The sequence below is a fragment of the Notechis scutatus genome, chromosome 5 (genome assembly GCF_049901735.1).
Source record: "Notechis scutatus isolate UNSWTSFEM ecotype Mainland chromosome 5, rNotScu1.2, whole genome shotgun sequence".
NCBI classification, from domain to species: Eukaryota; Metazoa; Chordata; class Lepidosauria; order Squamata; family Elapidae; genus Notechis; species Notechis scutatus.
Window position 1 is genome coordinate 50,401,106 of NC_142013.1, and position 14,965 is coordinate 50,416,070.

The 14,965-nt window shown below is 39.9% G+C and overlaps 1 protein-coding gene across 2 annotated transcripts; it reads right to left on the bottom strand.

Annotated features, from left to right (window-relative positions):
• Window positions 1-158: 158 nt before the first annotated feature.
• On the bottom strand, window positions 159-13,236 carry CCT8 (chaperonin containing TCP1 subunit 8). 2 transcript variants are annotated; one of them, XM_026664139.2, is made up of 16 exons: window positions 13,032-13,236; window positions 11,434-11,524; window positions 11,056-11,135; window positions 10,511-10,660; window positions 10,185-10,365; window positions 9,753-9,814; window positions 9,061-9,198; window positions 5,551-5,729; window positions 4,886-4,952; window positions 4,719-4,806; window positions 4,162-4,277; window positions 3,633-3,704; window positions 3,389-3,553; window positions 1,436-1,555; window positions 1,097-1,195; window positions 159-367 (listed from the first exon to the last, which is right to left on the bottom strand). In XM_026664139.2, the coding sequence occupies exons 1-15, from the start codon at window positions 13,089-13,091 to the stop codon at window positions 1,103-1,105; spliced, it is 1,662 nt and encodes a 553-aa protein (XP_026519924.1). In that variant the 5' UTR covers window positions 13,092-13,236; the 3' UTR covers window positions 159-367; window positions 1,097-1,102. The 2 variants fall into 2 exon arrangements, with proteins under 2 accessions (XP_026519924.1, XP_026519925.1); XM_026664140.2 differs by lacking the exon at window positions 1,097-1,195.
• Window positions 13,237-14,965: the final 1,729 nt, after the last annotated feature.

Consider the following 14,965-nt stretch of genomic DNA (forward strand, 5'->3'; position numbering starts at 1 on the left):
TAATGGTCTGGCTGTAGAGTACTGAAATAAGTAGCAAAATTATCATGGTTTGGCCATGATAATCTACAAAAGAAAGGTAAGACTTTAGTAGCAGTACTAAAGTTCTACACAAGATACACTTGTATACCTGGCAACCCTTTAAATAACCATCTTCTAAATCAGACAAAAAGACAGTTGTTTTTATTGAAATGCTTCAAGGTAACTTCTATTACAGATTAGTTTCATAATTTAAAGGTAATTTGAACACATTTGGCAAGATACACAACGTCTATATGTGTGCTTAACTATTTCAATCACTTTGGTCATCATCCAATTCCTTTTTCCCTGATGGCGGTTTAGGGCCACCAGCTGGTTTGGCCATGATAATCTACAAAAGAAATTAAGATTTAAGATATTTAAAATTGTCGATACTGTTTAATATTTCAAATTGTCAATTTATAAATAGATGAAATAGGCAAGTGTATTAATACTTTAATTACAAGTTTTTATGCCATGATTGACAAATTTTGATAACACAAAAATTAAGTATTTGGTTTTGCAGGCATACTAATGTCTTTTTGGAGCACAGTTAAGGGTTATTCAATTTTCTCAGGTTTCTTGAAAGAAATAGTAAGGTAAAAGCTAGTTCTTTGTGGCCAATTGTGGCTGAAACCTGATGTTTCCAACCAATCTGTTTTAAAATGCAATATTTGATACAAAACAATTATATCCATACAGACAGGAAATTAACTTCAATAATAAGTGTATTTACAGATTTAAATACCAAGGGTACTCTTTCAGGCATATTTAAGTAGATTGATATAATATTGCCAGTCAGTCAATCAGGCTATAATTATAACTTCTTTCACAAAGTGAATACTCACCCTTTGGTCACTTTTGGCAATCAACTCATATGCTTTTAGTGATATCAATTCAATATTCTTAAAAGAGGGTTTTAATGCAAGATGCTGTACTTTAACATTTCAAGCAAATTATTAGTGCTATGGCCTAAACAAATGTGAGTGTGGGAGCAAACCATACCCATTTCAGGCAGAGTGTAAAAAGCATTCATGCACTTTCCACTCTGGTCAACATTACACACAAGGCCATATCTTACTGTACACTATTGTTCAGGGGCATCTTTCCAGTCATCCTTGTCCCAGTGATCTGATGCTTGAGGGGCTTTTGGACCACCTGCTGTTTTGGCCACAATAATCTATAGAAATTTTATATCACATGCACATTTTGATATTTCATTAAAAAAGTCATTCTTACGACCTAAGAATTTGATTATTTTATTTGTATAAATAAACCTATAGTCCAAACAGGCATCTGCAGACTGTAAAAACACGACTCCAAATATAAACATGTTTGTAAATTTATCTAATGTTAAATTGACTTGTGGAATAGTATTCCTATATTGTACAAAACTGAAAACAATATAATGCGAACTCACCTGATCAACTCTCAATACTGTTACTGCAGCATTTGTAGCCAACTTGATACCCCAGTATTTTCCAAGATGCGTATCTAATACCCCTGCTTCCAACATATCTTTCACAGCTGCAGCTTCAGCCTGTTAAAATTAAGATAGAATGATTGTCTTTGTTTCAAATTACAAACGATTACTTCTCCCACCTTAATTTTACAGGCCCTAAATCTGTTATGTCACCCAAATGGTGAAGTAGCACTACAGATTTGTATGCTTAATTGCATCTGTATATTAAACAATGACATTATAGCATGATCATAGAAACATACAGCTATGTGAAAAAGTCCTGCACGCTTTACGGTTTACGACATTTTTTGGACAGGCAATTGATGTTATGATATTTTATGCTAATTGCTATGCAAATATTGTTATATATAAATAAGTACTGGTGGTTTTTAAGTGAAAAGCATAAACTTTTTGCAGTTTGGTACTGTTTGGATGGGGATTGTGAATTTTCTTGCATGCTTACAATGACTATGGAAACAGATTAACTGATGCATACCCAATGGCATACGTGTTGCGATTACTAAGGCCGATGCCAGTGTTTTGTTAACATTTTTATTATTTGTGGCCCTGAAAAGGACCATTTAGGTAACTAAACATGGTTACTAATATGAAATTGGCCAGCCCTTATTGCTTATCACAAGGCAGCATCGCTTCGGCATAGACTGTATAAGCCTTTGCACGTGATCTTTGGTGACAATGTGGTGCCAGACTGCAACAGTGGATTCAAAAAGCTCCTGCTTGATCTTCGGATGCTTCTTGCTTATTTCATAACCAATCTTGGCCCACAAGTTCTCAATTGGGTTCAAATCCAAGCTCTGAGCTGTCCAATCCAGGAGTCGAACACCATGCTTCTTCATCCACTGCTGGACGGACTTGGCTTAATGTCAAGGAGCGTTGTCATCCTGGAAGTAAAAATCCTTACCTACAAGTTGCTGAGCTGAACGAAGCACAGTCTTTTCCAGGACTTCAACATACTGCTTGGAATTCATGATTCCCTGCACAATTTGTTTCCGACCAAATACCAGAAGCAGCAATACAGCCCCAGATCATCAAGTGCAATGGATGCTTCACAGATAGATTCAGGCAGTACAGCCTAAATTCTTCAGCTGGAAATCTTTTGACATACTTATTGCACTGATTCCCAGTCAAGTAGAAATTGGTCTAATCACTGAAGATGACTTTGGCCCACTGTTCGTTGGTCCACTTGGCATACTATACTATGCCAAAGCGATACCGCCTGGTGATAAGCAATAAGGGCTGGCTAATTTCATGCTAGTAACCATGTTTGGTTACCTAAACGGTCCTTTTCAGGGCCACAAACAATAAAAATGTTATCGGCCTTAGAAATTGCAACACGTATCCCATCAGTTAATCTGTTTTCATAGTCATTGTAAGCATGCAAGAAAATTCACAATCCCCATCCAAACAGTACCAAATTGCTTATACTTTTCATTTAAAAACCACCAGTATTTATTTAAATGTAACAATATTTGCAAGCAGTTAGCATAAAATATAAAATCAATGGCCTATCCAAAAAATGTTGTAAACCGTAAAGCGTGCAGGACTTTTTCATACAGCTGTAACTAGTCTGCCTCTGATCTATATAGGGTGCCTCAAAATTGCTAGGATATACTATTACTGATGCCAAGAAAAATAATGGGTGATTACAGGCACTGGCTCTCATTTTAATTATAAAATATTAATAATTAGATATCACTTTTTTTGTTCATTCAACATGTACATACCTAATGCTCCCATTCCCTATACATTTCCCTACTCATGAAAAATGCTATAGTTTATTAAACATATTGTTAATGTTAATAGCACCACTTTTTACTATGTTTAGAAAAATAGTGAAATCAATTTAAGGTTTTCTACTTTAAATTATGGTAAATTTGTAGCTAGTCTTACCTCAATATCAAATCCAACATTTTTACTGCCTTCTTGATGTACTGCATATAGCTTTGAAATAAGCTCATTTCCTTTAATTCCAGAATTTTCTGCCAGAGCTCGGGGAATAGCTTCAAATGCCTCAGCAAATTTCTTGATTGCATACTGATCAAGACCTGGGCAAGTCTGAACAGAAGTGGGGGTTGCTGTTAAGTTATACTGAATTACAAAAGAAATCTGACTGAAAAATATGTTCGTAACATACCTCTCCATATGACGTTATCTGTTTTGCCAATTCAATCTCAGTTGCACCACCCCCTGGGACAAGGCGCTTATCCTACAAAAAAGTAAAATGAAATGTAAAACACTTCGCATGAAATGCCAAGTAAAAAAACTGAAACACGAAAATTTCAACACTCATTTCTAAAGACATCTTAAAAATACAATGAATGCATTATTTTAATAAAACAGTATATAAAGTTGTGTGAATGCCAATCATAATATGCCAATTAGATCCTTGTTGTCAGCCATTCAGTTGTGTCTCTCGGACACTATGTATTAGCACTCTCCATGCCCCTGGTCTTGCACCACCTCCTTCAGATCCACTGTGGTCATCCCAGTGTCATCCTTCGTAAAATGTCCCACCAACTTCTCCTTTTTCCATTGATCACTCCCAGCATGACTGACTTTTTGAGTGAGTCAACCAATTATATACAACATAGCAAAAATGTTAACTTCTGTAAATGCACATTATATAATAACCCCAAATTACAGATCCCCAAGACTTTACTCACCCGAGTGAGTACTTTGAAAGTATTTACACCATCATCAACTGCTCTTTCTACATCATCCATTAGGTTGTCTGTGGAACCACGAATTACTATTGTTGAAATAGCTCCATCTTCCTTTACTGTGAAAAAAAAAGATTCAAGAAACATTATTTTACAAATGTAAATATTACAGGTAGCCCTCAAATTACAAACATTCATTTAGTGACCAAAGTTACAACAGCACTAAAAATAGTGACTTAAGACCAGTCCCCACATTAAGTTGATCAAAATTCAGATACTCTGTAACTGTCATGTATTCCCAATGGTTGCTATTTGTGACCTTCCCAGCTAACTTCTGAGAAGCAAAGTCAATTGGGGAAGCCAAATTCACTTAATAACTGCAGTGATTTGTTTAAAAACGGTAGCAAAAAAAAAAAAAATCGAGCAAAACTCATTTAACAATTACCTTGCTTAGTAATGTAAATTATAGCCCTATTTATGGTCATAAATAGATGACTACATGTAGTTCTAAGGAAAAAAAAATCTGGTATACTAAAAAAGAAAAGAAAAGAAAAATATACCATGTTTAAACACAACAACTTGTGTTTCCCCAACTTCTGATAAATACACACTATCGCAGTGGCCCATTTCTTCTAAATTAGGTGGAGTCTGCGAGAGTAAAGAAAAATTACGGTTAAGTCAAGAATTATTATCACAATAGAAATAGACATTAGTGCTGATTACATACCAGTCTAGGCAGAGCTGTAGCACCAACTGTTTTACATAGTCTCCTGAGGTCCCATTTGGAATTCAGCCTTTAAAATATATAAATATTTCAAGAAAGAAAACATTTTATAATTTAAACATTTTTATTACAAAATAAAACTTTTCAGGGACATTTATTTTCATTTTATTTTCATTTATGTTCAAACTGGATTCTCATGAAATACAGAAATACTTTTTCTACACTATTTGTAGTTGTAATGTTAATCAAAAAGTTTTCCAAATGTACATGACTCAAAAGAAAGAAAACTAAGCACAGAATAAGTATCTCATAACATTGTTCATTTTGCAAGGGCGTGTGTATTTTATAATCTGTATTTCAATTATTTAAGAAACTTATATCAAGTTAATTGAAAATAGACATCAAACTTTAATTCCTGAATAGGAAAGACCATTTTAAGAAGGAAAATAAAGTGGTACAGAAGAAAGCATGATTCTTCCAAGTCATGACCCTCTACTTTGATTTTGTATTAATTTATGTTATAAAATAATTTAAAAAAATAAACCTTAGCATTTAAAATTAAATCATATCTGTATTGTAACTTGAAATCATAAGGCAATGAGATTTTTTTTAAGTGTGCCATTTTAATTCAATGGAAAATTGAGATTTTTCATTTTAGTAAACCTTACCGGATTAACATAAGATTGTATTTGTTTGCATAATGTAGGGCCATGTCTGCCACTTTTCCACCTGAAACTACCACATTTGCACCGGTGTCAGCAATAGCTTTGACCTGTAGCTCCATTAAGTTCTCTTCTCCTTTGCTGAAATTCATCAGTTCTTCAGCATTTTTTATCAGTACTGTGCCCTGCAAGAATAAAGCACTCATAAAACTTGTACTGAATGTTTGCCTTACCAAAAACAATCAAATTTATTTCCTGTCCTTGGATAGAATTCCTTAGAGGTAGTCATCATTCATTTAATGACAATTCAAAGTTAAAATGCCCATTCAAAGTTAAAATGCCCTTAGAAAAAGTGATTTAATCTCTTGCACTACCCCCATGGTTTTGCCATTTGGGCCCTTGGAAGCAGGTTCACATTTACAACTGCTTGCAGCTTTCTGTGGTCATAATTTGCAACCTTTCCAGCCAGTTTCCAACAAGTAACATCAGCCAGGGAATCCAGATTCACTTAACAACTGTGAAATTTATTTAACAAACATGGTAAAAATGATAATAAAATTTACAATTGCACTAAGCTATGACAAATTCTGGTCCCAATTATGGCCATAAATTAAGGACTAGCTTTCAATGTTTTAGTTATTGCAAAAGAGAACTAAGAAATAAGATATTCCAGAAATCCTAGACGAATAGCAGCTGTAGTAATATGCAATAACCCTAAAGTCTTTAATCAATTCCTTTGCTAATATAACTTAGAGATGGAATTATCAAAATACCGTATATACTCGAGTATAAGCCGAGTTTTTCAGCCCATTTTTTGTGCTGAAAAAATCCCCCTCGGCTTATACTCGAGTCAGATTCCCCTCTGAAAAAAAAAAATGGTGTGGAGCTCCGGAGCTGGGCAGGCGCTTCCCTGCTTCCGTGTTTCCTTTGCAACTTTTAAGCATGGGGGTAATCGGAAGCAGAAAAGTTCTTGCATGAGGATATATTTTTTCTTTTTTTAACTGTTTTTAGGGGGGGGGAAGACCCACCGTCATGTGAGAATGCTGACATGAAATCTATCCGCCCGAAAATAAGTGTGTGTGTGTGGGGGGATTTTAACAGAGGGAAGATGTAGGGAGAAGGCAAAAGCGACGGAAGATCCTTCAGGGGAAACAGGGGAGACTCACCCTTGGTCCAGATGAGCCCCCTTCCCCGCCCCTAAGGAAGCAGAGGCAGCCAGCAAGGGCAGGCAAGCCCCACTTCACAGACTCTGTCCGTCCTCGCTCCCACCCAAAGCCACGAAGTCCCCCAATCGCGCAGCCCAGAATCGCCCTCCCCTCAGGGGGCAGCAACGACGCCCGGTTTTTCCCAAGACAAGAAGCTCCACCGTGCAATGAAAGCGCCCTGGCTCTAGGCTCGCGGGCTCAGAAAACAACGCGAGCCGAGGTCGCTTCGGCTCAGCTCGGCTTCTCCAACATCCGGCACCGCCCTGTTCTATGTGCCGGGCCGGACAAGTCCGAGCAGCCAGCGCGTGGAGCAGGACGGCGCCGGAGATAGTTGGCTGCCTCTTTCGCAGCACGGGAGGCCTCCCGGCTGGCCAGCTGCTCTCCTCCTTCTCTGCCTGTTTGTTCTGTGTGACCGAGGAGGAGGAGACCGGCCGGCTGGTTGGGGGAGGCTTTCTGCGCCGAGGGAGGCGGCTGTTGGTGTCTGGCTTTGCTCCACTTCTCCGGCGCAGCCCTGTTCTTTACTTGGGCAGCCGGGCGCCCGCAACGGCGCCCACGGCGGCAACAGGCAGTTCCGCCCGGGCTCCGCTCAGGTTTCCGGCTGGGGCTGTCGGGAGTTGCTGCCGCCACTGCGGCCCCAGTCCCGCGTCGCCAACAGCCGCCTCCTCGGTGCAGAAAGCCTCCCCCAACCAGCCGGCCGGTCTCCTCCTCCTCGGTCACACAGAACAAACAGGCAGAGGAGGAGGAGAGCAGCTGGCCAGCCGGGGGAGGTCTCCCATGCTGCGAAAGAGGCAGCCAACTATCTCCGGCGCCGTCCTGCTCCACGCGCTGGCTGCTCGGACTTGCCTGGCCTGGCACATAGAACAGGGCGGTGCCGGATGTTGGAGAAGCCAAGCGGAGCCGAAGCGACCTCGGCTCGCGTTGTTTTCTGAGCCCGCGAGCCTAGAGCCAGGGCGCTTTCATTGCACGGCGGAGCTTCTTGTCTCGGGAAAAACCGGGCGTCGTTGCTGCCCCCTGAGGGAGGGCGATTCTGGGCTGCGCGATTGGGGGACTTCGTGGCTTTGGGTGGGTGGGTGGGAGTGAGGACGGACGGAGTCTGTGAAGCGGGGCTTGCCTGCCCTTGCTGGCTGCCTCTGCTTCCTTAGGGGCGGGAGGGGGCTCATCTGGACCAAGGGTGAGTCTCCCCCTCAGTTTCCCCTGAAGGATCTTCCATCGCTTTTGCCTTCTCCCTACATCTCCGCTCAGGTGTCCGGCTGGGGCTGTCGGGAGTTGCTGCCGCCAGTGCAGCTCCGGTCCCGTGTTGCCTTGGGAAGGGTGGGGCAAAACCAGGAGCCGCTGAGCCTGAGCCTCCGGTGCCGCTGCTGCTGTTGCAAAGCGCTGCCGCGGCTCTTCCTTTTTGCCTTTCCCTTCCCGAGGCGACGCAGGACTGGGGCCGTGCCGGCGGTAGCGACTTCTGACTCAGGGGGCCTCCGAGGGAGGGGAAGAGAGTGACTCCTGCCTCCCGCTGTCATCATCATCTTCTTCTTTTGGGTTAGTTAATCAATTAAACCTTTCATGATAGTGAGATCGTTTCCCAAATTAATTATTTTTATTTTTGAAATTTACCAGTAGCTGCTGCATTTCCCACCCTCGGCTTATACTTGAGTCAATAAGTTTTCCCAGGTTTTTTTGTGTAAAATTAGGTGCCTCGGCTTATATTCGGGTTGACTTATACTCGAGTATATACGGTAATTAAATAGCAGGCACAAGGATACAGACAGATTAGCATGATTTGTTACTTAAATTAAGAATGGTCAACTTTTGTTTGGTCAGTGCTGAATTTAACATTTTATAAGAGAAAGGGCACACAGAAAATGTAGCAATGATATAAAATAGTCAAGCTGCCTAACACATCTGGGAATGGTCACACCGTGAATCATAAATGTTGGCATTGGTCTTAACGTTAGTTTATCAACACTGTCCCAATGGTTTTTGATTACTACCATCAATCAGTCACTGAATGAGGCACTTTCAAAATCTGTAGGTTGCTTTCAGCTCTTTAGTCTATAGAAATATTTCTACTCCAGTTGATAATAAACAAAGGCCAATTACTTCTGGCACCACATGAGCACATAATAGAGTAATAATTTCTTTAGGTAACTTTATTATATAAATCTCAGAACTTAAATTATTACTTGAATTTTCTTGCTTTCCTCTTTTCTTTTAGTAAACATGAGATCCTGAAATGTTGTCTGTTACTAACTGTAAACTATTACGGAAACTTTTCCTATCAAGCTCAAAAATTAATTACTACCCAAAGTTAATCATAACATACCTTAGTTTCTGTTATCATGCCATCAAAAGGACAGGAGTAGACAGCTATTTTAGCATCTTTAACAGAAGTAACGTCACCCTCAGTTTCTTTCTTAAATACCATGCCATGCAATACAGTGGATGCATTAATACCAGAACCCTGAAAATACAAATAACAATAACATCAATTAAATTATTAAAACAATGCTTTAATGCTAACAGTTTGAACAAATGTTATTTATTTAGGAATACACACTCAAACAGGACCATTTCATGTGTTCCTTTTTCCAAATTAGGCTCATTTCACCATACAAAATATAGACTGCTGATTTAGAACTGTCATTTTCTGTCATGAATGTATCATTCATTCAATATACAATTTGTCACCATTTCAAAAATTTGATACCCAATATTTTAAAGATCAGGGCAGTAACTCTTGAAGATCTGTAAGAAACAGTTTTTCCACATTCTATCCTATTCAATATCACAATTTATAAATAAAACAACACTAGATAACGTAATATTCTTCTTAAAATTAGAATTTTAGGATTAAAACTTTTCCTCAAGGATATTTTAAATTTGGACCTATTAAATAAACAGAGCCATTATTTCTTTTAGCCTATGAAGACTGTGATTACTTTCAGACACTAAGGATCTCAAGAAAGTTTGGAGCATCTCCATTATGTATTACCAAAAAGAAATATCACAACTTACTAAAATTTTGCATACTCTGATGTTATCAACATTGAAGTGACCCGATTCAGGAAAAATGGATACTGTGAAAGAATTAAAAACACAGCTTTAGGAAAGTTTATTAACTTTCAGATCTCTATTTTTCTATCTTAAATTATATACTAATTTGGAATAAATGTATGGAAATAGATTAATTGAAAATGTTTTATTTAATATAAAAAGTATATCATTTTCCTATTACATGGAGGATTGCAGATCTAATGATGCAGAGGTAGACATCTTATCTGAAAACCAAACATTCGCAAACCAGAATTCCTAAATTTTAGACGAGATTGGAAATAATTTTCTATTTGTGGTTTACGGTAAAAAAAATATTTGGTCCATACCAGTAATATGAATATTAAATGAATAACAAAATATATATTAAGTAGACCACTACTAAAAATTACTTACCACATGCTTGAGCAATAAGCTGCGTTAGAAAACTTTCACTACCACACTGTTTACTCATTACAGAAGTTTGTAACAAGGATGCCACTTCTCCAACATCCCGAAGATTTTTTGCAGAGCAGCACACAAGATCAGGCAGAATTTCCAAAGCTTTCCTGCAAGCTTTTTCATAGCCTTCAATCACCTATAATTAAACATAGGCAAATGCCTGTACTGTAATACATAAATATTAATAAAAGCTTGATGAATGTATGTGATACTCTACTTTATATGGGGAAGCATTACTAGAAAATAAGCTATAATGCAATTATCTAACAAAATGCCTATACCTCTGAAACAGAAAGTCCCATTCTTAGAAGTTCTTCAGCATGTTCAAGAAGAGCACCAGCAAAAACAAGAACAAAATTTGTCCCATCACCAACTTCTTGTTCTTGCATATGAGAAGCCATGACAATCATTTTTGCTGCAGGATGCTGAACCTATCCAATATTTTGTATTAGAAGAAACAATTGAACAAATATTAAAATTCGATTAAAAATAAATCAAAAAGCATATTTAATAATATACATTCAAGATATTAGTTACTATTCCTTAATCTTTTATAGGACAAAAATGCTATGTAATTTGGCTTTTGCAGACCACCAGCATATATCTGTAGTATTGTTTAATTACTTCAGATCTTCATTGAGAGTAATTTCAGACTGTCTCACAGGCTACCAGCCCACTTCTCTAGCATGAAATTACTTCAGAATCTTTCACAGAAAAATGTACCTTCCCCCCAAAAGCCTTCATTAGCAAACTAAGTCATAAAGAAATAATGTGCAATTAAATGTATTAAAATGGAATCATAATTTGAGTATCAATAAAAAGTTACCTCCAATTCTCTTAAAATGGTAGCAGCATCATTAGTAACAAAAAGCTTTTCCAAATGATTAATAACCATTTTGTTCATCCCTAAAACAAGCAAAAATCAAAACATATAAAACAGTACTTAAGGACAATTTGATAACAAATTGATAAAGGAATTAACAAAATAGACAAGTTAACTTCTAGATTTGTTTCAGGTTTTTATGTGAGCTGTCCAATATATTAATATATTGAATGCACTGAATATTATCCATGTAATAAAATAAAGTGCAGTTGAGAAATAAGAAAGCAATTTTAAACAGAATCCAAGTTAATTTTTAATACTAGTAATGGAATTATTTAAATAAATAGAAAATTAAACGTATTTTTTAAAAATTGATCTTACCATTTGGGCCATAGGCTGTGCGAGTTGTCTGAGCAAGTTCTTTACATGCTTGAATGTTTCGAAACACAGCTTCTTCCAATCCAGAATAATGCTAGACATGCAAAATTTAACTCATAATTAGATATGATTATATGAAATATAATACTTATAAAAACTCTGAAAATTACGTATTTAAGCTTTAGTTCCTCTTCATTTTCCATTCTTCTACCACTCGTGTTTTTATCTTAAGACAAAAAGCAAGCACTGTCAGGTTTTTTTTTTAAAGAAAACTAAGAGGGGAATATCTTAAAACAAAACAGAGAAAGCAGGATTTCTGATATTCTTGCAGCTCCATTTTTCAGCAACCATGGTAGGTTTCTGTATTTTATTCTGTTCAATGAAGTAACATGTTGTGTCTCTAAAAGAATGTCTAACGAGAACGTATCATTTTCTGTGCTCATGAAAGTCTTATTTAGGTATTACTTCTGGGTGCATATTCACATTAAATGTGCCAGGTAAAGAACATATCACTTCTATCATCATCACCATCATCATCCTCTATTATTTCAAAACATATCACTTCTGCTTATTTTTGTTCTTCCTTTGTATTGCCTGTGTGAAGATTTGTGTATCTGTGCATCTCTGTATGTGACCAGAAAAAATGGGACTTGGTGTTGCAAGACTTTCAAGAGACAATTTAACTGCCATACATCTGAAGAGATGTTTAATGGACAGTTTCTTTCCTAGTTCTCAGCTGATTTTCACATTTCAAAACTCATTTTCTTCTGCTACTTTCCCCCATAATCAAATATAACTAAGTTGTCCCTTTTTCAAGAGTTATTCTGCCAATAGACAGGAATTCCAATTTCCTTTTGCATAATTTCCAATATTGTTGGAAATATTAAAACTATAATGTCTCTATCATAGAGTTTCCAGCTAAATTTACAGAAGCAGAGAAAAGCTATGTATCACCCATTGTTTCTCAAGAGTTTTATACTGTCTATTCATCCAACAAATATCAGACTGGCTGTTTTCCAGTAATTTGGGTTCTAAACAAGAGTCTAAGAAACATGGAGATGTTGTATTATATATTCACGTGGTCCTCGACTTACAATCATTCGTTTAGTGACCACTCGAAATTACAACCTCCCTGCAATTTTCACCGCAATTCCTTAACTCTTAATAATAAACTCTTAAAAAGCGTCGGGGGGGGGTGTGGAAACAGCTAGAAAGATTGGCAGAAGTCGCATGGCCTCTTTTTGAGATTCCTCCGATCTGCTACTGTCAGCAAGCGCTCAAGTCCAGAATTCCCGGCATGGCGGCGGACAGCAGCAGCAGGCCGGGAAAGGCCGCCCTTGGCCGTTGCTGTTGTAGTTTCGGAGCTGAGAAGGGAGTCGAGAACAATCCCCCCAAGAGGGAGTGAGCTCCATGTTAATTCGACAGACCACGACGGCCCCCAGCGCGAGCCGTAGTAACGGCGAGGAGGCCCAATAGCTCCGCCTCTTTGATCGGCGCGTGGTGCCGGTGCTTTAGAACGCAGGCTGCGATTTCTCTTCTGGAACCTTCCCTCTTTTCCAGCACCGCCCGCCTGCCTTTCCCCCGTGACTATCTCCGCTCACCTTCGCTCCTTCCTTCAGCATCTGGGCAAAGCCAGGAGCCTTCGGAACGTGCAACGCCATCTTCCCGTTCAGGCCACGAGCAGAGGTAACTACACGCCCGTGGATCCGGTGGCTGAGGCGATGCGCGCAACTCGCCCACGGTTGGTCGCGTCTTTCTTTACACGCAAGCGCAGAAGGAGGCGCGCCTAACCAAAATGGCTGACACAAAAGGAGGGGAGGGGTGCGGAGCATGTGGGACGGGCCAGACTTGAAAAACTGCTGTCCGCCTGGCGGGCGGGAAGCGGCGCTATAAGACTACTGAGAAACGGGCTGCCCTCGTCCTCTCGTTACCCATCCTCATCATTTAACTATCGTATTATTTGAATTACTGTAGTTTCGATATCCAGTTCAAAACTATATCGCATTATTTAATTAAACGTTTATTCAATTATAATTATACCGAAACAGTTTCCAAAGAAATACAAGCAGTGGTTTTTTTATCATGAAGAGATAGGTAAATGTTTATTTAGTGAGGAAGTTGAGTAGCTTTTTTTCCCTTACATTCTTTTCTGTCCTATGGAAATACAGGTAGTCCTCACAATCAAAATCACAATCGAGCCCAAAATTTCTGTCCCTGAGGCGTTTGTTGTGAGTTCTTTGTTCTTGCAACAGTTGTTAAGTGAATCATTGCAGTTGTTGGAAGAAAATATACTCCTGGGTTCAGTTCCAACTGGAGAAAAAGACATTGGAAACATGGAGGCTGTTTGGAAAGATGGTTTAATGGTAGACAGGAGACACCATGCTTGGGAGCTCCTGAACGAAAAAGGGAGGAGATGCTGAGTCCCTGGGTTTTATGCCCTCTGTTGGGATTTGAATTTGAGCTTGTATTCTGATTGGTTGTCAGACTCCCATGGGGCCATGCAGGGGCAACTCTGTAGGCTGTCCTGAGTCCCAGGCTTGGTTGAGCCTTGCTGGATGATGATGTAATGAAAGGGCTTTGGGATTCCTGTTAAGTATGGTGTTATGTTCGCCGTAGGAAGGAAGGCTCGGGAGTCAGTGACCGTTTTCAGCTCTTTATTTGGTCCCGAGATCGACTCGGTGCGGCTAGGGCAGACGGCGGCTTTTATAGAACTTGCCGGCCAAGCCGCGGCCAATGACACCGCTTTGAATCTCCCGCGATCGGTTTCTTCCAATTGCGGGGATTCGCGGCGGGCCAATCAGTGCGGCTCGCTCGACCAATCGGGTTGCCGCGCGTCTTAGCCAATCAGAACAGTTATTTACAAGAATGCTAATGTACAGTACAGAACACCCCTCCCCTCTTGGTATGGTCCTACGTGACGTGGTCCCGTAAGTAGGCGGGGCTCCGTACTTGTCTACTGCAGTGATCCCCAACCTTTTTATGCGCGCCCGGTACCGGCATCAGCTGGGTGCCGCGCCGGTACCGGCATCAGCTGGGCGCCGCCATCTTTTGATGAAAAGTGCTTCCGGTGACCTCACGGAAGCACTTTTCATCAAAAATGGCGGCATGTAGAAAATGGCTTTCTGCAGAAAAGCTCACGGCACGCCTCTTTTTGATGAAAAAGTGCTTCCGGTGAGCTTTCTACCGGAAAAGCTCACCGGAAGCACTTTTTCATCAAAAGATGGCGTGCAGCAACCAGCGCCGGTAGGACTTGTTCTGGACCGGTCCCGGTCCGCGGACCGGTGGTTGGGGACCCCTGGTCTACTGGACCTGCACAGGTTAGTTGGTGTCTGGTCTTGAACGGTTCGGTCGGGTTCTGTGTCACTCCTTGCCTCATCGATGGAACCGCTGGAAGGGTGAGCCGGGCCTTTCGCTGTCGCTTCCTCCCGGTCTACTCGGGCTGGTTGAGTTGCTGGCTTTGTTTCTCCCGCCCGGTCTTTCCGGGTTGGTTGAGCTGGCTTGGCTGTTCCTTCCAGGCGAGGCTTCGAGTTGTTCA

Excerpts from the sequence above, each read along its gene's own strand:
- CCT8 (XM_026664139.2), bottom strand. The coding sequence starts at position 13,091 with ATGGCGTTGCACGTTCCGAAGGCTCCTGGCTTTGCCCAGATGCTGAAG. Across the intron at positions 11,525-13,031 it reads TGCTGAAGGAAGGAGCGAAG|CATTATTCTGGATTGGAAGA; the intron begins GTGAGCGGAGAT and ends TTGCATGTCTAG. Across the intron at positions 4,278-4,718 it reads AGTTGTTGTGTTTAAACATG|TAAAGGAAGATGGAGCTATT; the intron begins GTATATTTTTCT and ends TTTTTTTCACAG.